General features: G+C 40.7%; 1 protein-coding gene across 2 annotated transcripts in view; it reads right to left on the bottom strand.

The window, feature by feature from the left end:
- The window catches only part of TMEM163 (transmembrane protein 163), a 110,857-nt gene that overhangs the window by 3,726 nt on the left and 83,523 nt on the right, over positions 1–23,608 (bottom strand). The window contains exons 6-7 of one of the 2 annotated variants that reach the window (XM_066611889.1): positions 12,434–12,545; positions 9,302–9,872 (exon numbers count right to left, since the gene is read on the bottom strand). In XM_066611889.1, the coding sequence (XP_066467986.1) occupies positions 9,733–9,872; positions 12,434–12,545 (252 nt within the window). In that variant the 3' untranslated portion in view covers positions 9,302–9,732. Of the gene's footprint in view, positions 1–9,301; positions 9,873–12,433; positions 12,546–23,608 lie in introns of those variants that run through there. The other variant, XM_066611888.1, reaches the window with a different exon arrangement.

A 23,608-nucleotide genomic window follows, 5' to 3' on the forward strand; every position in this document is an offset into this window, starting at 1 on the left:
CTTCCGGTCCTGACATAACTTCTGGTGGGTCCTAACAGATTCTCATTCTAAACAAGTGGGTCCCTGTGCTAAAAGTATGAGAACCACTGCTCTACTGTAATAAGACCTCCCATTCTCGCAAATGGCTCTGCTCATTCTCTTTTAACTGCTCCCAAACTCTTGTATGACTCCCTGTTTACTTCCTCCAAATCCCTTCTTAAAACCTAAGTTTTCCAGGAAAACTTTGGCACAGTGCCTTAAGCCTCTCACCCCACTGTAATTAAAGGTAAGTACATGTAATGGAAATGATTAATATGCTCCTAATGCCTCAGGAATCAGATCACACCCATTTTCAATTGACCTTGTTCTTGTTTCTACTGTGGCAGTCGCTGCACTTCTCCAGTGTTAGTGTAGCAACTATGCAAACGGGGGGAGGTCAACCCCTGCTAACTGGTTACAACCCCTGCTAACTGGTTAAGAGGCACTTTTTCAAGTGGGTGCTCCTTTTTTATTTAGCAGGGGGAGAGTAACTAGCCCACCTCACCCCAGCAGTGTCTTTTCTATTGGCTGTCTGCTGGTGTCGCATCTTTTTAGATTGTGAACCCTTTTGGGACAGGGAGCCATTAGATATTTGATTTTCTCTGTGAACCGCTTTGTGAACTTTTTGTTGAAAAGCGGTATATAAATACTGTTGTTGTTGGTGTTTGCTGCCACAGAAAATCCCTTTGAAATAAATATATGGCACTTATGTATTCACAGGAAGCAGGTGAGGCAGGGCTGCAGGAATAACGGGGAGACTTGTCTCATCTTATCCTTTTAACATATTTACATGAGCACTGAAAGTAAGGCAGCAAAGTTTCAACCTGGGAAGACTTAAAAAAAAATTGAAGTAAGGTGTGTGTTTGTTTTGTTTAAAGGAGCCCAAGGATTTGCAACTCTCCAATGACTGCCTATAACATTCACACATATTACACACCTGAGCACCATAAGCAACACGCTAGGAAAGAGGTAAGGAAGAACTGCATTTTTCTAGCAACTTCCCAGCTGCATGTCACTTAGAAATGTAGGATGAAATGGTGAGCAGATATTTTCATATCTACATCTGTTAAAGTGCATAATCTCTCAAAAATTAAAACCCTGGGGGAAAATGGGGTTTAGTTTGTTTTATGCCAATAAAGATCTAAATCAATCAATAATCAATTTCCAGGAAATAGAGGCAATGGACAACATAAAATGCACACAATAAAAGACAAGCATGAGCAAGATTTTTTTTAAAAAAAACATCAAACAAGACAAAGTAAACAGCCAGGCACAAAAACCACTCACTGTTCAAGACCAACATGAAGAGGAACAAAATTAGAAAAATTTACGCCAGGTCAACACAGAATACAAATATCTTGCTACACTAAGCATGCAGGACTCATTTCTCCCATCCAACAAATAATGGTGTCAATATCAGTTCTGTGAGAGTTTTGCAGAAATGGGAATAAAAAATGCTGACATAGATCAGTATAGTGAGGGCAGTAAAATAGCATATGAGTCAAAGTTTCAGTTGTGGTTAAATCACAAGTCTGAGAACTCTCTAATGACTTCTTGAATTTGGCACGCAAAACATTAGTAGGCATAACATTAAATCTGGCCAATGTAAAGGTTCTGCAAACCTAAGGAAAAAATAAAAAGGAAAGGTAGCTTGAATCCGAATCAGAGGGCCAAAAAGCCCAAGATGTGAAGGGGAACATGATTTAAGGGCTGCAGCTTGTCGAATCTGTTTATCAATATCAAACAGAAGGGTCCGAATGAGTTTAAAGGCAGCAGAATAAGGTAATCCACCAACCAGGTCAAGCAATAGGCCAAGCATCTGTAATCAGCTAGGATATTTCTGAGCACAATGTTCTGAACTGCCTCAAAGCAGACCTTTAACCAGAATTTCAGAGATCTTAGCCAGGCCAAGGTTTCAATCTTATGTAGGCCAGCTTCAAGGCATAATGCTGCATAAGGGACACAGTCAGGTACTGCGAGGATCTTGCAGAGAAATCTGGATTGAACACACTCTACTAAGATAGGAACAGCTGAAATGCAAATGGGGATACCAAATCGCAATTGTGCTAGGACTTTAGTCTTCAAAATTTGCACTACCACTGGAATAAAGGAATTATCTCAGGAGTAAAAAAAACTGCAGGGTGGCTTGAGCTGACAAATTGCTTGAAAGAATAACAGCCTGATGGTGAGAAGTCCAATTGTGCCTGTGATGGAACAGATTTCCAAGGTACTTAAATTTTTTAACCTGTTGAATTGCCTTCCCCCCCCCCAAAGGACCATGAATTTGGTTTCTATTGAAAACAAAAAAAAAACATAATTTTGGACTTCCCAAAATTCAGCTGCAGTTTGTTGGAAATGAGATACCCCACACAAAGCACCATAGACACTCGCCTATAAGTCGATCCCACAGATCAGTCGAGGGCAGGTTTTGAGCCAACAATCATGGAATTTTCTATGACCCTCGGATAAGTCGGGGGTTAAACTTAGGGGGGTGTCTGACTATAGTTTTGTCTGATTTTACCCAAGGCCAGATCCTGAAAAATAACTTACCACAAATTGTTACCTAAGAACTGTAGTCTCTAATTTAATAAAAACATAGTAAAATGATCTTTTACTAGTACATTTTTATTCTTTTTAAATTCTGGTCTTCACCACCTTTTTGTAAACACTATCAGAGTAAGTGCACTGTAAACAACATACCAGTAAAACAGTGGTTCCCAACCTGGTATTCATGTACTCCCAGGAACACTCAACAGGACCTTTAGGGGTACTTGAAAAAGAATGGAATAATGGCAGAAAAAGGCAGGTCATGCTCCAGAATGTCTTGCAAGACAGGAATGCCTTGCAAGGACCAGCAAGGCAGGAAGGGAAGTAGCTAGTTGGCTGTGAAAGCACCACCAATAGCTAGTTTTTGGTCATCAATTCATGTATGAACCAGTGATTGAAAACCAGCACAGTAAAAAAGCTGAAACATAATATGGAAAGTGATCAATCACCCAGAATTTCTCCGGACACTTCTGGTGCAAAACAGTACAAAGGCAGAGTCTTCTGTTCTTCAAACAGATAACAAGAGAAAACACTGTGATAAATACATGAAATCTGGGTTTTCATAGAGAGGAGATGAGAGCTTGTATTATTACAGACATTTTGCTAATATGAAGGATACAATTTATGGAAATGGGCTGCCAAGGAATATGCAAGTGAAAAAGGTTGGGAACCACTGCAAGAGATCCATGAATCAAATCCACCTTTAAGGTGTCTGGTGTGTTAAGCCAGAAGCTCTACATATAACATACAAAATAAAGTATAATACAACTTATAACACATAACTGGGAGTGTGCAATTCAATTCACAGCAGAGAGATGCAACTGCATATATTTGCAACCCTTTTTACTCAGAAGTAGACCCACTGCTTTCCATGGGTGTTATTCTTAAATAATGGTGCACTGAATTGCTGCCTGGGACTTTATTTCAAATGAAAAGGAGGATCCCATCCTGGTGTTGGAAAAAAAAGACCTCTGCCAAATGCATGCATTTGCAAAAAGGAACCAGGCTGCAGCAGCATTTGCAAAAGGGAAAGGAGAAGAATAAAAGGTTAACTTTGGCTGGAAGTTCCCAGGAAGGTTACTATAGAAACAAATGATTTCTGCATTGCTTCTAATGAGCTTGCTTTAGCAAGAAAGGAAAGGTTTCAGAGTTGAAAGGCTCTGCCCTCTGATTGACCCAGAGATAAGGCGAAGTGATAACTGGAGCTTGATTACATAAATTTCAAATACTATAAAAAAATTTCACATACTATAGGCGAGTGTCTACAGTAATTGTAATTGGCTTCAAGCCAATTTTTGTACAGGACATTAAAAACATGTGATCTGCGTACAAGAGGGGAAGTGATAAATTGCCTAATTTAGGAGGGTGAGCATCAATCCAGGACAAGCCAGGGGCCAGATCATTAATAAATTAAACAGTGCAGGGGACAGAACACATCCTTGTTTGACTCCTAAATTAGTTGGTATTGAGCCGGATAACATCCCACCTGGTGATAATTTAACTTGGCAGTTGGTCACCGAGTAAAGTTTCCTGCTTAGAAGAAGTCGATTGTCTAGGCCCAGTTTACCCAGTTTTCACCATAGTAATTCCCCATCAACTGCATCAAATGCGTCTTCTAGATTCAGACAACACAGAGATAGGAATTTTTAGACCTAGTGTACTTAAAGAGTAGGTGGGATAAGACGAAGCCCCTGCTAACTGGGTAAGAGGCACTTTTTAAGTGAGTGCTCTTCTTTTACTTAGCAAGGGGAGAGTAACTGGCCCTCCTCACTCCAGCACTGTCTTTTTTAGTGGCTGGCTGCTGGTGTTCTTTTGCATCTTTTTAGATTGTGAGCCCTTTTGGGACAGGGAGCCATTAGTTGTTTGATTGCAAACTCCTTTGTGAACTTTCTGTTGAAAAGTGGTATATAAATACTGTTAATAATAATCAGTTGTCCAAAATGTATTTACCAGATAGAAAGTCAGCTTGTTCTGGGCCAATAACATTGTTTTCTTTTAACCACCTAGATAACCTATCCAAGAGGTATTTTACATAAATCTTGCCTAAAGTAGATAACAAGGAAATCACCTTTATTATAGATGGGTATAATGATTGACTGAGACGAAGAACTTGGCATAATACCAGTATTATTTACAAAAATTAATAGGTCTGCCAAGATTGGAGCCCACCAATTTGGGCTGACCTTGAAAATATCTGGGGGAAGGGCATCCGGACCTGCCACCTTCCCAGGTTTCAAAAAAGAAAGAAGTTACTTTATTTCAAGAACAGTTATGGGAGGCCAGTTTTGTGCTTCAGAGAATGAAAACAGACATAGAGGAAGAGACATTACAATCATCATAGATGATTGATTTAATACAATTCTCCCAAGTAAATGATAAGATCGGAGAAACTGGGAAAGCATAGTTATGAAAAAAGCCAGAAGTAATATGCCAGAATTGTTTAGAATTCTTAGACAGAATGGCTTTATAAAGTAGGTTCCACCTTGTGAGAATAGATTGTTGGTGCGCAGAATCAGTGCCTTTCCCAAGGTGACTTCTCAATGTAAAATAACGGGGGGGGGGAACATTGAGGCCCATGATTGCTTAAAAGACCTGAAAAGCTTTCTAATTTGATCCTTTAAAAAAAGAACACATGAAACTATCTTCTCCTCTTTAAAGGACCTCTATTGGGGGGGGGAGAGTGCGTTGTAAGGAAGAAATAAATAGATTCAAGAGAGCCTCAAAATTAGCAATAAAGTCAGAGGGGGCCTTAGACAAGAAGGAATTAGATTGAGCAATGTCTACCAGATTCCAATATTGTAAGTTTTAGAACTTACAGTAGAAGGTGATTTAGAAGATGATTCATCCCAAACAATTTTGGGAAGAGAAGCACTGGACAGATATGATGCCTCCTCAGGTGGAGGAGAAATGGACAATGAGAGCATCAAAATACAACTATGATCACTAAGAAAGGGTTCCCCCACTACAAATTCTCTCACCAATGACAGCATGGGGACTGGAATCAAAATATAGTCAATTACACCATTATTTTATCTAGAAATAAAAGTGAAGTCACTTTGATCACCCACTTTTGAGGCTATTGAGCCAAATCAGACCCCAGCGCAGATTAAATTTAGTTAAGAAAATTCCAGCCTCATTGGTCATTTGGTCCTTAGATTTACGGTTTAGTTCATGTTCAGGCCACAAGATGTCACTCTAATCATATCACACAAGTATAATCTGGCTGTTTGGCTGCTGCCTATTTTCCTGCACAATCATCTTTTCAAGTCAGAAATACATGATTTCTTCATTTGCTGAACACAGCCCCTCAGATAACGCTGGAGGTTGTGCTTACCCTTAAAATGTGCAATATTTAAGTGTGAAAACACTGGGCATTCTTCTAAGTGCTAAAAAGTGTACCACTGAACGGGAATGATCTAGGAGGTCCTGGTTTGTATACATAGAAGGCAAGCTGTAAAACATGTGCAGACACTCTCTAGAATCAAAATGAAAGTGCAACCCACATCTGGCTCCCAGAACTCGAGCAAAAATCCATATCATGTCACTGCCACCCAAGTGGTAAAAAGTCCTGTACCATCCACCAACAGACATCTGCTTCCACAGGCCCTGACTAGTACTAGTACGCAGCTTGCTCCGGGTAGAACTGTGCAAAGGTTGGAGCAAGCCTGCACTAGCAAAAGTCTTGCTGGAAAGGGGGTTTATTGGTTGGTTGGGGGTTTTACCACCTAACCCAGATGTTAACATTCATTGTGGGAAACCCAAAACTTGAGGAAAAAGCAGCATTTTCACTTAGTGGACATGCTTGAAAGGTACACCACACAAAGGAGTCAAAATGCTGAACTCCGCCTCAGTACACATTTTTGCATAATCTTTCAGCATGAGACACTGCAGGATGCACTTCCTCCTTAACGATTCCTTACAGGTATTGTTGGGCTGAAGTTGGGTATTGGCAGAGCAACATGGTAACTCTGCTTCAACAACTGTGGAGTTTGTTTTTATGCCCCCTTCTCTGAGCAGCCCCTCCATCCCACACAAGGACCCAAGGACATGCTCTGCTCAGGGTATCCATCAGCACTAGCCTATGGATGCCACACAAAAGGTTTTCTGTTAATTCTGCTTATGCTGGATGTCACAAGACCATGCCCGAGCCTCTCTTACATTTCATGCTGGACCTTCCCAAGTACCAGAATTTTTGGAAATCAGTGGTTCTCAATTCAGAAGGAAGCCCTAATAATAGTGAACAGATAGACAACATTGGAGAGTACAAAATATCACCTATACTCCTTTTGGGGTATATTTTTTTTTAAAAAGTGAGAGACTCAAAAATACAGACTTTTAAAAAGGAATGTTTCAAACACGTTTGGAGCTCGCCACTGTTTTGTTTAGAGAAACTTCCAGTTCTACAGTCTGTCATAGGAGGAAGCAAATTAGTAGGAAACGAAAAACTATCAGAGGCTGTGATAGGCAAGAGACATGTTAATTCAGCCTGGCCAACTGGTACTGCCACCCCCTCGCTATATGGTTGGCTGGTGGGTGGGTGGAAAGGAATCTTCCAAAAAAATTCAGTTCCACTGAGCTCAAAAATAACTGCAGAAGTCTATGCTCAGCTAAAATAGCTAAAAGAGAGAAAACACTGCCAGCAAGTTAATTAGAGAGTTTAGGCCCTAATTTCACCAGTTGAAAAATCAGCAGCAACGTAATTATCACAAGGATGTAATTAAAGGATGGAGAAGGAGGTTTCCTGGCTACTTTCAAAGGATGTGATGGATTACGAATTACACTCGGCATTAGGGCACACAGGAAAAAAATACGTACTTTATGTGTAGAACATCTTTCAGACTGAAGTCTGAGAGGATACAACAAACATCATCATCATAAGGCTGTGAATGTTAGAGCAGCCTCTTCCCTATAATAGCTCCAAGTGGCAGAAAGGCTCAGGAGGATGAGCTGAAAACAGTCCTCATCCCATCATGGACGTTTTGATAAGACTGATATAAACAGAAAAATGAAGAGGAGTGGGACAAAGCAGCCCATCCACTGAGCCATTTTAGAATTCAGGGTAACTGAACCATAAATATAAGTCTTTCTTGATCTCCAATAAGATTTTGTATATAGCCTTTAAAAAAAGAAAAAAAAACTATGGGGAAAAGTTACCTGAAAAGTTTGCTGTGAGCACAGCCTTGTATGACAGGGTTTTGCCCAAGGCAGCCCAGTGGATGATGTGAACAAATAGCACCACTGTTGTTCACTCTGGTGTTTCTACACTCAGTTCAAACACACTAGAATCTCTCTCAGAGTGGCTTGGGAAAGCAATGCTGAAGTTTTCTGGCCTTTTAAGCAGCAACTGTTTTCTACCTGCATTTCCAGAAAAATAAAAAAAGCTTCCCATATTGCTTTGTACCAGTTACAATAAAGTCTTGATTTGACAAGCCTCAGTTTAGCAGACTTCAGAAACAGACACTTTCTGCCTTATTAAAAACTAGTCAGATGCATTTTGTGTGTGTGCATCTCCACTGACTTCAATGCATTCAGATTTAACTAACTTTAAACATTTCCAGACATCACTTCCCCCACTAGTCCATTAAATCAAGGGTTCATTGTAATTATGCAAGAGTTTTCAAATAAGAGCATATTTCAGTGCTCTTTAATTTAGCCGAAAGTTACTAATGGACTTCAGAACTTAAATTCAAGCATTTCCTCATGATCTCAGTTGTCTGGACAAAGGTTTTCAAAATCTGTTTCTCAATGACATGTCTCTGGATAAATTCTCCTTGTCTGCTGTCTTGGTTCCTGTGGAAGGTTTATTATTTTGGAGTAAGGTGGCAGCATTTGTCTCTTGGTAAATAAAAATCTTCCCTATCCTGCAGCACCCAGGAATTCTTTTATTCACAGCCACCTGGGTGGAGGAAACCATGCACTGTACAAGTCACACTGTTTGGTCATGTTTCATGCACCTCTGTAATGAGACAAAAGATAAGTGTAAAATCTTGAGATAGCACTCTTTTCTGTTGCAGAAACAGATCATTTGGTGCTTGTTTCAAATACTCTACGGGAAGTATTATCTGAAAATTGAAAAAAAAATCTAAGGGAAAACTGGAGGGATTTTTCAGTTATAAACCAGACTTTATTGTAAGGCCAAATAATTGCATCCTGACACTCTAGTCACTAAACATGTGTGAGCCAGTGAAAATGACATAAAGAATTTAAATATGGTGGAAACTCATCTTGTCTTAGATGTTTTCATCTGTTACTAAAGGCTATAAATGGATTACAATCAAAGCAGTGAAGAAAAAAATAAAATTGATGAAAGTAAAAAACCACTGCCAATAGTCTTCAAGAATTATGTTTACTATAACCAATGGACATATTAGGTTCATCCAATCCTATGCTTGCTTAGTTTTTATGCCAGTACAACAGCTTTTGGATTACAAGATGGAAAGAAATAATGTCACAAAGCTAAAATTCATGATTAATAAGAAACCAATAGTTATACATCCAAACAGAAAAGACAACATTTTCTAAATGCAGAAATTAAGTATACTTTGGAAAGAAAAGTCACTTGCTGTTGAACTGTCAGACTCTTATATTTTTCCAAATACAATTTTTTATTCATAGCAAACCCTATGATCTTTGAATGAAAAACCAATGTATTAAAAGCAAGCTATGTATGTTTAAGAACACTGTCATCATACAGCAGATCAGAAATCTAAACTTCAAAATACAAGAGAAGCTTAGTGTCTTGACTAAGTGCCAAACTACACATGGGTCTAAACATGTAACGCAGCCCAATAGGAGGGATTTTTTTCTCTATTAACCCCAAATAATGCGGAGCAAAACCCGGTGAAATCAGGGTGAGAAGGCTTTAGTATTTTCCATGCCACAGTTTTGATCCCAGTCACAGTCCCACCATGCACTATGTTTAGTTTCTTTAAAAACACCCACTGATTTTGTCATAGGATGACAAAGTTCTAGTTTTCCTAGAGTGATTATGCAAAAGAACATATGCGCTACACATGTTGATACACAACTCACTGTCTCTGCACAGTTACCAACCGTTAGCAGAACCAACTGTTAGCAGAACAGAACCATTAGCATAGTCACCAATCACCCAACTGTAGTGAGTAACTGCATACCTTTTTTTTAGCTGATCTATCTAGATCAGGGGTGTCAAATGTGTTTCATACAGGGGACCAAATAGCATTCATGGCACCTGCAGAGGGCTGGAAGTGACATCACTAAGCAGGAAGTCATATCATTAAGCAAATGATGGCCAGAAATAAGCACTTTTTCCTCATATGGAAACTCAGCTGCAAATGACAGAAAAGAAAATATGCAACTCTTGTTCATAATTTCAAGATATGAAACAGCCCAATCATTATGCTAGGAGAGCCCAAATATAACAGAAGCCAGAGAAATGGCTTCCCGGGGCCACATGCAGCCCACGGGCCTTATGTTTGACACCCTTGATCTAGATCAGGAGTGCTCAAAGTTTTTGGCAGGAGGGCCACATCATCTCTCTGACAGTGTCGGGGGCCAGAAAAAAAAATTAATTTACATTTGAATAAATTTACATAAATTTAGATACATTAGAGACACAATATATTATATATTAGAGATGGAAAATGAATGAATTCAAACAGTTCATAATCCCATTCACACACATAAAAAGGGGTGGGGGGAGATCTTCCAGCCAGTTCATAGGTGATCTACCAGACAGTTCATAATCCCATTCACACACACAAATGGGGGGGGGATCTTTCAGCCTCACACACATACATACACCCGTCCACTCGCCTGGCCCTCCTTCTTCCTCCCTCCTTCCTTTGGGCGGCATGTGCTCCTGCCTGGCCACCTGCTCGCTCACCTGTCTGCTCACCCAGCTGCCTGCCTGCCTGCCCACCTAACTACCCTCCCTTGCTCGCTAGGGCAGCATGTGCTGCTGCTACTACTGCTGCCTGGCCGGTCAGCCATCCAGCCAGCCAGCCCTCCCTCCCTCACGGGATCTCTCTCCTGCGCTATCCCCACCTCCAAATCGTCCCACTACCTCCACAAGCATCCTGCCCATAGGCCAGGCAGGGAAAGACGCGCGTAGGTTCTTTAGTGGGAAGTAAGACCTGCAAGTCTTGCATTACCTTCCCTTTTACCTTGCAAAAGTCCCTGCGCGGCTGCTGGGCTTGTCTTTCTCTCGCTGCCGCTGAGCTCAGCAGGCAGTGAGGGAAAGCAAGGTGCAGAGCTCGCACCTCAGGCCAGTACAGGCTGGGGTGAGGGCCGAGTGCCCACTGGAGATGGGGGGACCCCCTGGGGCCTGGATGGTGATCCCATGCAGGCCGCAAGTGGCCCGCGGCCCGGGGTTTGAGCAGCCCTGATCTAGATAATCCATTTCCTTCCTATGAGAAGTAGCAAAGCACCAACTTGTAAAATATACAAGGTATCTGAATGTAACATCCCACCCCCATGGTGGCCTCATCCCAAGGGGCAATGAGGGTTGATCTGAGACACTAGATCACCAACACCTTTCTTCCACAAAAAACAAGACTGAAGACTCAATGTATGATACTCTAAAGGGAAAGGGTTTATTTACAATAAAGTTATAGCCTCACAATTCCAGGTTGACCCGCTTGATTATTTCAGTCCCAATACAGATCCTGTACTATCCCTTTTCTCATTCAACTCTTAACATTGCCCAATGCGTTGCCTCTGCCAATTGTGGTCCTCTCCACAGACCCCTTTGCCTGGTGCAGGGGAGGGACCCTTTTGGTCCTGGTTTTCCTTCCTAGAGAGACTCCATTCTTCAGGATAGTTCTTAGACCAGGTAGTCCCTGTATATCTCCACTATGCCCAGACCTTGGCCAGTTCTCCTGTTTTCCCCATTCCTTCTCCTTCATTTTACTTCTCCAGCTTACTCTTACTTCCTTCAGCTTCTTCTCTGTCTATGGTCCCACTGACCAACTTGCCTGCACTCTCCTGAATTTCCACTCTCTTCTTCCATCTCCCTACTCATTGTCTTCTCCTTCTGCCACACTGTCACCTTCCTTTTAATTGTTCGAAGGCCTCCCCGCTTCGCCATTCCTGGAGGCCACCAGTTTCTCAAGGTCCTTTGATGTATTCTGAGATTTTGGAACCTACATTCTCACCTCAGGACAACTATGGATGCTTCTGTTCCTGGGCCACACAAGATGCTGCAACTACACAGCATCAGCAGTTAAATGTTATTAACTGTAAGGCTCATATTTTACAATATGGTATTTTGATCTTAAATTGAAATTACTGCTGAATGATACCAGAGTTGTTCCATACATAAAAAGAAACCAACATTAATCTTGCAGTGCTACTGATTTGGGACTTGGAATAATCCAAACAGAAATACGTGGCTACAGAACCTATTTGGATCCCACAATCCCATGTGTCCCCTTACAGCATGTAGTGACCATTTATATGCAGATTGATACAGAATTTGAATATCTGGTTTCCTGCAATAAGTATTCCCACCACACTACTCTAAATACTGTGCTGGTGAATTGTCTTTACTTGTTAGCCAAAGAAAATATTGACAAACTTTCTGGGTTTATTGGCCTCTGTGTTTAGTTAATATCACTGGGCTACTTCCATACTTTGAGCTCCCTAAATTCCTTTATTTTTCCCCCCTAACTGGCAGCTGAAATATCTGGGGGGAAAAACATCTCATTTCTGAGCTCAGGAAACTGAATCACACATTGCATTCAATCATTTAAAAACAAAATCAATAAATTTGTTAGATATACGTTAACTGACAGTCTGCTCTGTATTCTAGTCATAAGTTTGCTTATGCTCATTTCATCTGATAAAAACAGTTAACAGAACATCTCTCGGGAATATACTTGCCACTTACCATCGGTTAACAATGCTCTGCTTGTAAGTACATTTCCCAACATAAATTTGATCACTGCCAAAGTTGTGCAAAGGATTCCACTTAAAATAGACACACTATACAGAAAGTCATCCTGAAAAAGAAAGTGGAAATATTATTTTGCCATTGAATATAAAATTGTCAAAAGGATTTTATATGAGTGATTCATATATTCTTTCTCATGCTTTATATCTAAAGTCCAAAGAGGTAACTTAATTTCTCTCCCATAATGGGATTTGCAAGCTAAGCTCTTGGCCAACTTAACTCTTCAGATATTAACTTGGAAATATGAAAAGCAGATACAAAAGTCACCTGTGCCACCTCCAGGTAATGTGCCACTACCAAGAAGCAAAATCCAAAACTAGACTTTCAGATTTTAGTCCTCACCACCGGCTTTTTAGCCCTTAGAAATGTATATCCTGACCAACAACATGTACACAGAAGAGATTACATAGTGCTCCTGCACATGCAAGCCAGTCGATTCACTTCAATGGAAAGTGAATGTATTGGCCTTGAATGTGCAACGTAAGATTAAAGATGAACTGCCCTTGCAAAATCACCACCTGTTCACAGGTATTTCCAAATCAGATACCAGCATTATACAACGTGTGAACTGTCTACGTACAGTCTATATGAAGCCAAAATCTCAATTGAGATGCTTTATTTAGGAATATCTAGCTTCACACCATAGGACAGGAAATACCTGGGGAAAAAACACATATTCAGTGTGATTCTCCACTGCTTTTCTGTTTTTTTATTTAATAGCTTCTTGTTCATACCCTTTGCAACTTTTGCTTGGCTTTCCTGTTTTTCTTGCTCTTATTCTAAAACATTTTTACTTCACTATTCTGGCCTAGGGTAACCCAAGGTGGCTTACAATGAAACAAAAACATAAAACTAAATAAAATGCAGCAAAATCATATGAAACCTCCCCCCCCCATCATCATCCACCACCTACCACCAGACATTATCCTCCACTAAAAGCAGAAAAAAGTCAGGTTTTTGCACAATCTCATGGAGATGGTAGGGGCCAGTTGGTTTCTGCAGAAAGTGCATTCCACAAGGTCAGTACAACCACTAAGTAGGCTCTGTTCCTGGTGGGTGCCCAATATGCTACAAAAGGGAAGGGTACCTCAGTAAGTCCTCAGATGACAAAGGACACATAGGAAGGCATGTATGGGAGGAGAAAGTCCTTGAGGTATTCAGGTCCAAATCATATTAGTGGTTATAACCAGTACCCTGAGAACTGTGTCTGAAAACAAACTGGTAGCCAATATAACTCACAAAGAATTGGGGTGATGTGTTCCCAACCAGCAGCCCTAGTTAAAAGCCTGGCTACCACATTTTGCACCAGCTAAAGTTCCTGAATGCTTTTCAAGGTCAGCCTCACACAGAGCACATTACAAGTAGTGTAGTCGGGGGGGGGGAAGAAACCAGAGCATGGACAACTGTAGCTAGATCAGATGTGTATGAAAAGACCACAGTTGGTGAAGCAGTCAAAGCTGATAAGAGATGTTCATTGCCACTAAGGTCCCCCGGGCCAGGCCCTGGATCAAGGTGCTGAAGCACCCCAAGCTGAAGAAGTTGCTGTTCAAGGGGGAGTGCAACCCTGTCAAGAACAGGCTCAACATCATCTCCCACAAGACATCCAGTTTAGTACATTTCTGACTTGTCTGGATTTACAATTGGTTGGATTGATGCTTCCTCCATCAGGTCCCATGCAACTGGCAGACATCAGCTAGGGTCTCCACCACTTCCCCAGGATCTGATGAAAAAAGTGAGATAGAGCTGGGTGTCATCAGCATACTGATGGCTCTACAGCCCAAATCTCCAGACAACTTCACTTCAGTGTGATCTTAAATAGCATAGAAGACAAGATGCCTCCCAAGAGAGTGTCCCAAGTCAGAGACTCCCAAGTCAAAATTCAGGAGGTGCAGATGTCCCCAGTACCTTTTGGACTCTGTTCTTAAGAAATGAATAGAATCATTTATGTATGGTTCTACCCATGCCCACCCCGCCAGGAGGCCAAGAAGGATGCCATGACCGATACTGAAAGCTGCCAAGAGGTCCAGAAAAATCAAGGTCACAATCCCCCATTCATTCCCTAGCACAAGTTATTCATTAGAGTTATCAAGGAGTCCCTATTCCAAAACCCAGCATGAAACCAGACTGAAATGGGTCCATAAAATTAAATCTTATACAGCAGTGTTTCTCAAACTGTGGGCACTGAACGGCTGCAATAGTGAGAAGTAATTTTTTTCCCTCTGTTGCCATTATCACCACAGAGTAGGCCCAAGGATGGGCTCTGTCAGATTGATCAGAAGTTTTTCCTCCAGAAAACACTCCAGGCATCATCCTTCCTGTTTCACTGTCTTCCACTTTGAGGAAAACCATCAAGTCAATGTAGTTTTATAGGAAATTAGAGGGTTTGCATTCTTTCATTGATGTATTTTAACAACCAACTGAAAAGTGGATTTTTAACTCAAGCATTTTCTAATTGACACACTATTTATTTATTTTAGAGATTTATATCCCACCTTTCTATCCAATGAAGGACACTCAAGGTGGCTCACAATTAAAAACATAAAATATACATATATAAAAGACATTAGAAACAGTAAAACACAATAAAAACCTGGATCCCAAATTAATTCAAAAAGTGCCATGCCCCCTTGTCTCAGCATAAAAGGCCTCCCTAAATAAAAAGGTCTTAAGCCCCCGCTGAAAGGACCCTAAAGAGGGAGCTGTTCTCAATTCCAGGGGGAGGGAGTTCCACAAATGGGGAGCCACCACCGAGAAGGCCCTCTTTCTTGCCACCATCCCCCTCACCTCTGCTAGTGGTGGCACAATCAGAAAGGCCCCCTCTGACGACCTGCAAGGACGGGTTGGATTATATGGAAGGAGGTGATCCCTCAAATACCCTGAACCCGAGCCGTATAGGGCTTTAAAAGTTAAAACTAGCACTTTGAATTCAGCCTGGAAACGAACTGGTGGCCAGTGTAGCTGCCGAAGCAGTGGCCTGACTTGAACCGACAAGCCCCAGAAACCACACAGGCCACCACGTGTGAAATACTAGAAATAAAGTAACCATTTAACTTGTGAAGCCCGATCCATTGTGCACAAAATTATCCTCTTCCATCACCATGATACAGGTAGGCTGGGGTTGGCATCTCAGCTGCTACATGTGAAGATGCTAACACAAGAATTTTTTCAAAAAATAACGATTTCTGCACATGTTCCCTGGAAAATATTTCTAATAATTGGTGGTTGATTAGAAACAAAAATACCTGAACACTCTTTATAGCCCAGATCCATGGAATAGAAGTCAAAAGTGAATAAAGGGGGTAAAGAGGACAAAAGGACTGCAAGAGAGAAAGAACATTCTGTTATCCTCTACTTCAATACAACCAGAAATAGCACCTCGTGGAATCTATTGAATGAATGCTCTACAGTTGCAGCAAAGCACCCACCAAGTGAAGCTAATCACAACATCTGTACGGGTTTCCTATCATGCTCTGTAAACGAATACATCTCCCACTGTTGTATACACAGGACTGTATGTACATGCATGTATACACATAAAAACAAAATCATCAGCACTGAATGGTTTCCAGTTCAGGTGACAGTTTGGATGCAGAATGCACCAGCTGACCTCAGGATATCTTAATGCACTTCAGAAGGACTGGAGAGTTTCATCATGCACCATTGGTCAAAGAGCACAATGAAGGGATATGACAGAGCAGAGCTAGAGAACTTGCTACCCAGATGAAAATCAAATGGAAAGAAGATAAGCAGTGGACTGGTGTTTACAACCACTAGGATCAGTCCAGGACTCTTAACAGTATTCACAGGGATCAGCTGTGAACTATTCGCCTGCAAATCTAATTCATTCTCCAGAAAAACGATCAGAAGAGACACTTTAATACAGTACTAAATTAATAAAATGCGCCTGACCATCTGCCACCATCTCCCCCAGGACCCCTTCTCTTCCTCGACCCATATTTTCTCTTGCCTTTGCTTCTGAAAAATCATTAAATATGGGAAGGGCCATATCATTAAAAATCATTAAACAAATCCATCTAGTTTTATTGTTCACTGCCACCCTGTATTATCTTAATTACAGCAACAGCACTGAATTCTAACAGAATATTACATTTTCCACACAAAACATTCATAATTCAAATATTTCTGTTGGAAATCAAAGTATGGTGCTTTTGCTTTTGTTTTTTGCAGTCTGCTTCTTCTACCATCACAGCAGATGTGAAACTGCAATCCATTCCCATGCGCATGTGTCAGTAAATCACCACATCAATATGAACATAACATTGTTTTTCACCTGGAATAGTCATTGATAAACCCCATCCTAGTCATAAGTACCAGTGTAGCAAATCAGATTGAAATATTTATGTACCAAAGTCCTGAAGACAAGAAAGATTTGGCTGATTTTTTCAAATAAATATATGGAAATCCCTATACTATTCCTACTCCTATGCTCAACTTTCCTTATCAAAACACAGCTCTTTCTGTCATTAGTAACTATGTGAAGTGTTCTATGTATGTTCTTATGGTTAGAATGTTTATGAATGTTCCATATTACTACAAATCAACCAACAGCTGCAAGGTGAAGCAAAAACTCAAAAGCAATAACACTTACATATAATTGACTAAAATCAGTAACTAATTAGCTTTATACAAAGCACATGATTTTTTTAAGATGGAGAGACATCACAGGCAGAAGCAGTAAACTACCTAATCAAGGATTATTATGTGAGGAAAACAAATAACATGCTGGCTGTTGAAATAGCCATACTGTGACCATTTCCCACTAGACAAGTAAACTGTCACTGAAGCATCAGTCACTCAGCATCAAATTCTGACAGCATCTCCCTCACACACTTGCAAAAAAAATAAATGCATCCTTCCTGCAACTGTCTTTTCTTCTATATTAATGCAATGAACGAAATGCAACATGAGATGTCACTATACATTGTACCATATAAGCACATGCATCTCTATAAGCACATTCAAGGGATCACCATGGAAACTGTATACAGCAAGACCACTTACAACATGTCTTATTAATAATTCCTCCACTAGAATAAAGAGTCTTAACCCTGGTTACATACAAACAGCCTTCTGTCAGCAGAAAGTTCGTTTAACAGGCTTCCCTACAATTCACGTGTTCTAAAATTACTTAAGCGCAGATACACAATGGTTGAATAAGGAGGAGGAAGAGGAAGAAATACAGAACTTTAATTTCAGAACTTGTTCATCTTTGACAATATTCTACCAAGAGTATATTCAAGCATTACTGCTTTTGGCCCTTCATGTTCTGCACTGTGTAACAGCGGGCTATGAAAAGATGGAACAGTGAGAACTTAAAGCCTTACGTACAAAGGAAATATTCAAGGATACATAACTGTTTCCTCTAGGTGACCAAAATATCTTCCTTCCCTCTTCTCTGATTCTGTTGCATAAAAGCTTACCTGGAGCTGTACTATCTGCAAAGCAGGCAGACAATAGCTATGAACTGCCATAAAGGCAAATATAAAAACACAAAGCATGCTGCAATTTAGGAAAGATACCTGGATGCAATCCAAAACATTGCACAAAACCAAACAGACCTGTAGAATTCCTAAAGGGATCCTAAATTGAATTTTACTTAATTCTAAGTAGCAATGTTAATTGAATTGCTTCACACTGTTCACACTCCATGACCATGACCTGGGTCCAGACTATCTAAACAACCGTCTCCTTCCATACATTCTAGTCCACCCTCTTAGGTCAGCTGAAGGGGCTCTTCTACAAGTGCTACCTTTGTCCCAAGTGAGAGGGGTGGCAACTCAGGGGCAAGATTTCTCTGTAGTGGCACCACAGCTATGGAATGCCCTCCCAAGGGAATTAAGAATTACTCCCTCTCTCATGGTGAGGACTTTTCGGTGAGGACTCAAAACATACCTGTTTCATCTGACATTTGATTGCTGAGTGGATATTTGCCCTCTGTGTCTCTGATACACTTCTGTGACTTAACTGCCTCCCTGGACTTATCTGTTCCCCATCGGTTCAATGAGTTCTTTCTTTTTCTCTTAAATTTTGCTCTGTTTTGATGTAATGTTAAAAATAATGTTTTAATGCCTCATTCAATGTTTTTACTTGTGGTGATACTTTGTACTTGATTATAAAACTTTGTAAGCTGCCTTGGGCATTTGCTTCAGGGCAAGGCGTGGTAAAAGTTTCTTCAATAAAATAAATAAAATTAAATACTTTATCTCTCCATTAGACAACAGTACCTGCCCATCACAAGAATGATATGCTGCTGAAGTGAAAGACTGTAAATGAGATAAGCTCCCATACAGAGGTACCCAAATTAAAACCACAGCTGGCATCAAAAACCTCATCCAGACATAACAGGGCTAAAACAATTTAACTGATCACTTAAAAGGGGCATGTTCCTAGATGTGTTAAACTATAGAAGGAAACCATTTTCAGATTTTAGGACCCAGTACTGAAAAGCCAAGTTTTGCAGTTACCACCAGTGTAATAGATAAACAGCTGTTACATTATACCACAATTTATATAGGAATCTCATGGCTACATGTAGGTCCTCCAAGAATCAACTAACACGCTTTTAAAAAATCTTCCAAACATTATGCAATACTCCTTTCCCATTGGTGTCACGTGTTTCTTAGTCCGTAAAACATCTCAACTGAATATAATTAATCATCAGTATTCAGTCACTATTTGTCAGCGTAACCAGATCACCCAGGAAAAAAAGGAAGGTGGCAAAGAAAGGTACATCTTTGGGCAGGAGGTCTGGTCTAGAGGGTAGAGCCTCCGACTGCCTGAAGATAACATCCACAAGGTCGCCAGTTCGAGGCCACCGGCACCGTGCAACCTTGAAGCAGCTGACAAGCTGAAGCCGAGCAATTCCATCTGCTCTGAGCGTGGGAGAAGGAGGCCAGAATGTGAAACCAGATCAGAGTGAAACACCTGGACTGTTGTGGTTCTTGAAAGACAGAACCTTCTTTCAATTGTAAAAATCCCTACGGGGATTTAATCAGCCTGCCTATGTAAACCGCCTTGAATAAAGTCTTCAATAAAGACCAAGAAAGGCAGTATATAAATACCTGTTTATTATTTATTATTATTATTACATGGGTTGCCCTGAGCAATTTGGAGCAGGGACAGAATAAAATGTACTGCATAAAAGTAGGAGTGCTAGATGGATACCATTGTTAAAGGAAAGCAGAGTTAGCCAAATCAAAGCAGAATTGATGATACCTGGAACAACTCTCCTATTCCTTGTTATACTGTTACATGCTAACATCACCTGACATACAGCTATCTGTGACAGAGGATATACAACTTAAATCATTTTGTCTTCCTTAATCTCCTGCTGAGTAGTCTTATATTAGAGTGATCCTTTTCATATGGAAAGGATTGGATAGACTTGTTTTGACATTGCTCAAATAAATCAGAAATCACTGAGCCTCTCTGCAACTATCTAGGACAAAGGAGGAGAGAGACTTTAACCACTCAGCTAGAAAATGATATAAAAAGCATAGAGTCCGATTTAAACAGATAATTTTCTACAAAACAAATGTGCATGGATTCACACGACTATAGTAACCTGTTAATGGCAAAGCTTCTATCGTGACATATGCTTGGGTCTGTCAAGACCATACAAGATTGAATTAGTATTGACTTATCCAGATGACAATGGAATTACTACTTGAAATCACAAGTATTTATTTTAATTTTATTTATTTCTTTTAAGCAAGCACTGACAAGGGAATAGCAAGAATTTTCAAAGACTGGCTACATTCTGCTAGAATATGGTGTTGCCAAGTCACTGTAAGGGTACGTTTTGCCTCACGAACCTTTTAGAATTCTTTGAAAAGGTCAACAGGCATGTGGATGTGGGAGAACCCGTGGACATTATATATCTGGACTTTCAGAAGGCGTTCAACACGGTCCCTCACCAAAGGCTACTGAAAAAGCTCCACAGTCAGAGAATTAGAGTGCAGGTTCTCTCTTGGATTGAGACCTGGTTGAAGACCAGGAAACAAAGAGTGGGTGTCAATGGGCAATTTTCACAATGGAGAGAGGTGAAAAGCGGTGTGCCCCAAGGATCTGTCCTGGGACCGGTGCTTTTCAACCTCTTCATAAATGACCTGGAGACAGGGGTGAGCAGTGAGGTGGTTAAGTTTGCAGACGACACCAAATTTTTCCGAGTGGTGAAGACCAGAAGTGATTGTGAGGAGCTCCATAAGGATCCCTCCAGACTGGCAGAATGGGCAGCAAAATGGCAGATGCGCTTCAATGTCAGTAAGTGTAAAGTCATGCACATTGGGGCAAAAAATCAAAACTTCACATATAGGCTAATGGGTTCTGAGCTGTCTGTGACAGATCAGGAGCGAGATCTTGGGGTGGTGGTGGATAGGTCGATGAAAGTGTTAACCCAATGTGCGGCGGCAATAAAGAAGGCCAATTCTATGTTTGGGATCATTAGAAAAGGTATTGAGAACAAAACAGCTAATATTATAATGCCGTTGTACAAATCGATGGTAAAGCCACACCTGGAGTATTGTGTCCAGTTCTGGTCACCACATCTCAAAAAGGACATAGTGGAAATGGAAAAGGTGCAAAAGAGAGCAACTAAGACAATTACTGGGCTGGGGCACATTCCTCATGAGGAAAGGCTATGGCATTTGGGCCTCTTCAGCCTAGAAAAGAGACGCCTGAGGGGGACATGATTGAGACATACAAAATTATGCATGGGAAGGATAAAGTGGATAGAAAAATGCTCTTTACACTCTCACATAACACCAGAACCAGGGGACATCCACTAAAATTGAGTGTTGGGAGAGTTAGGACAGACAAATTTCTTTACTCAGCATGTGGTTGGTCTGTGGAAGTCCTGGCATCTGGCCTGAATGCCTTTAAAAGGGAATTGGACAAGTTTCTGGAGGAAAAATCCATTACGGGTTACAAGCCATGATGCGTATGTGCAACCTCCTGATTTTAGAAATGGGCTATGTCAGAATGCCAGATGCAAGGGAGGGCACCAGGAAGCAGGTCTCGTTATCTGGTGTGCTCCCTGGGGCATTTGGTGGGCCGCTGTGAGATACAGGAAGCTGGACTAGATGGGCCTATGACCTGATCCAGTGCGGCTGTTGTTATGTTCTTAGTCTTGGCTCACCCAATCGTAACTGACTTTACTGGCAGATTCCAATTTCAACCAGCATTGCGTGGAGGGGGAAAACATGGAGTTAAAAAGAGCTGAAAGTAATGGCTGGCTTTTTGCCACAGTTTGGCAGCTGCAGCAAATGCAGAGTAAATAAAGTACATAAAGGAGAAGAAAAACAATTTGCCTTTCACAAGAAAAGAAGAAGTCAGGCAGAAGTTGGCATGGTGAGGTTGGGAAGTGGAGGGTGCACATAGTCTTCTGAAACTGCTCTAAGGTGAGCAGCTGTAAGACACCAATGACAAGACGGGTTAAAAACTGCAGGTTGGAACATTACAAACTATAACTCACATCTTACCCCAAAGAGCAACAATACAGGCCCAAGATATTGCCTTCTCCCACCTATGGCTACTGCATCTTCTCTTTAAGTCTCTTCTCTTGCTGCTGCCTACAAGAAGCAAATGCATTTCACTCCTGGGCCCAGTTCTTTCATCAAACCAGAAGAAAAAAACAGGTGGGATGATTGCCTCTGGAAAGGGTGACTGTGGGAAAGCATTAGAACCGTGCTACTGTGCCATCTATCCTACAAGCTTGCCAACACTGCTCCTAGCCTTGCCTCAGAAAACCAATGGAAAACTACAGCTGAAGATTAAAATCTATAAAAATTATTATACTATCTCCTAGATCAGCGATTTTCAACCAGTATGTCATGGCACACTGGTGTGCTGCAAATGGTTCCCAAGGGTGCTGCAGGAGTTTGGGGAGGGGTCATTTAATAGCAAGGTCATTGGGGGATGTGAGCCCCCACCAGCAGCATGGTGTGCCTTGTCAATTGTCCAAAAACTGATGGTGTTCCTTGACAACTTGAGTGCCTTGTTAGTGTGCCATGAGATGAAAAAGTTTGAAAATCACTGTTCTAGATGCAAGACTACAGCATCCAAAGTGAATAGCCAGAAAAGTAAAGGAGCAAAAACATATAACAAAATTAGCAAAAATTAACAAAAATACAATTAGCAAAAGGGTTTCAGGAGACACCTTTTGGGTTTATAATGTGAATCAAAATCAATGGATGTTTTACCATTGTAATCCAACAATTACAATGTCCATTTTTTGTCCATTTTAGAGGAAAAGGATGCCTGGAACAGATGCAATTTGTTGAATAGCACAACCGGAGACCTACCTTACTGTACAAATGAATAATTTACTGAAGTACATCAAATATTAGCAATGACATGAATTTGGTGCAAACAGTTTTCCTTTGCTGCTGCTGTAGAAAATGGAAGATATATGGCCGAGCATTTCCCTTACTCCTTGGAAACCACATCTCTGCCCATAGTAATGAGAGTAGAATGCAACCTGCATAGACTACACTGCTGCCTATGGGAATTGCACACAGTGTCTGAGTCAGAAAATGGCTATTGATTTACTAGACAGAGAAATTCAAAATGGTTACACTCTTCCTTGGTCTTTAAGGCAGTTTAAACCAACAAGGAAAGTACATGTATGTTTGTGTAGCATCACTCTACCAACCTGGTTTTTGCATTTTTAAAAATTTACCTGTATTTTATATATATATTTTGTAACACTGAACTGTGTAATCCATATTTACTCATTTCTACAGGACAAAAAGGTTATTTCTTTGAGAGAACCTGCTGAATTAAATTAGGATACTTCAATACTATTTCAAGAGATGAAAACATGGATTCTAGACATTTTTTTCCAAATTCTGAGGTTCATTTTTATGCCCCCTTATTTTGGGATAATATACTTTTATTGTAACTAAAGTGCGGCAGTAAAATATTTTCAACTGCAACTAAGTATAGAAATGAATGGCAAGTGAATAGATTCAAACCCACACAGAAGAGCATGCTTGAATGCAAACATTCCCACCCCTTCCTTGGGCTGATAGTACTCTGCACCTCACAAACTGTTCTGGAAGAGCAGGGACCCTCTAGAGCAGTGGTTCTCAG

This window comes from Tiliqua scincoides, chromosome 1 (genome assembly GCF_035046505.1).
Source record: "Tiliqua scincoides isolate rTilSci1 chromosome 1, rTilSci1.hap2, whole genome shotgun sequence".
NCBI classification, from domain to species: domain Eukaryota; kingdom Metazoa; phylum Chordata; class Lepidosauria; order Squamata; family Scincidae; genus Tiliqua; species Tiliqua scincoides.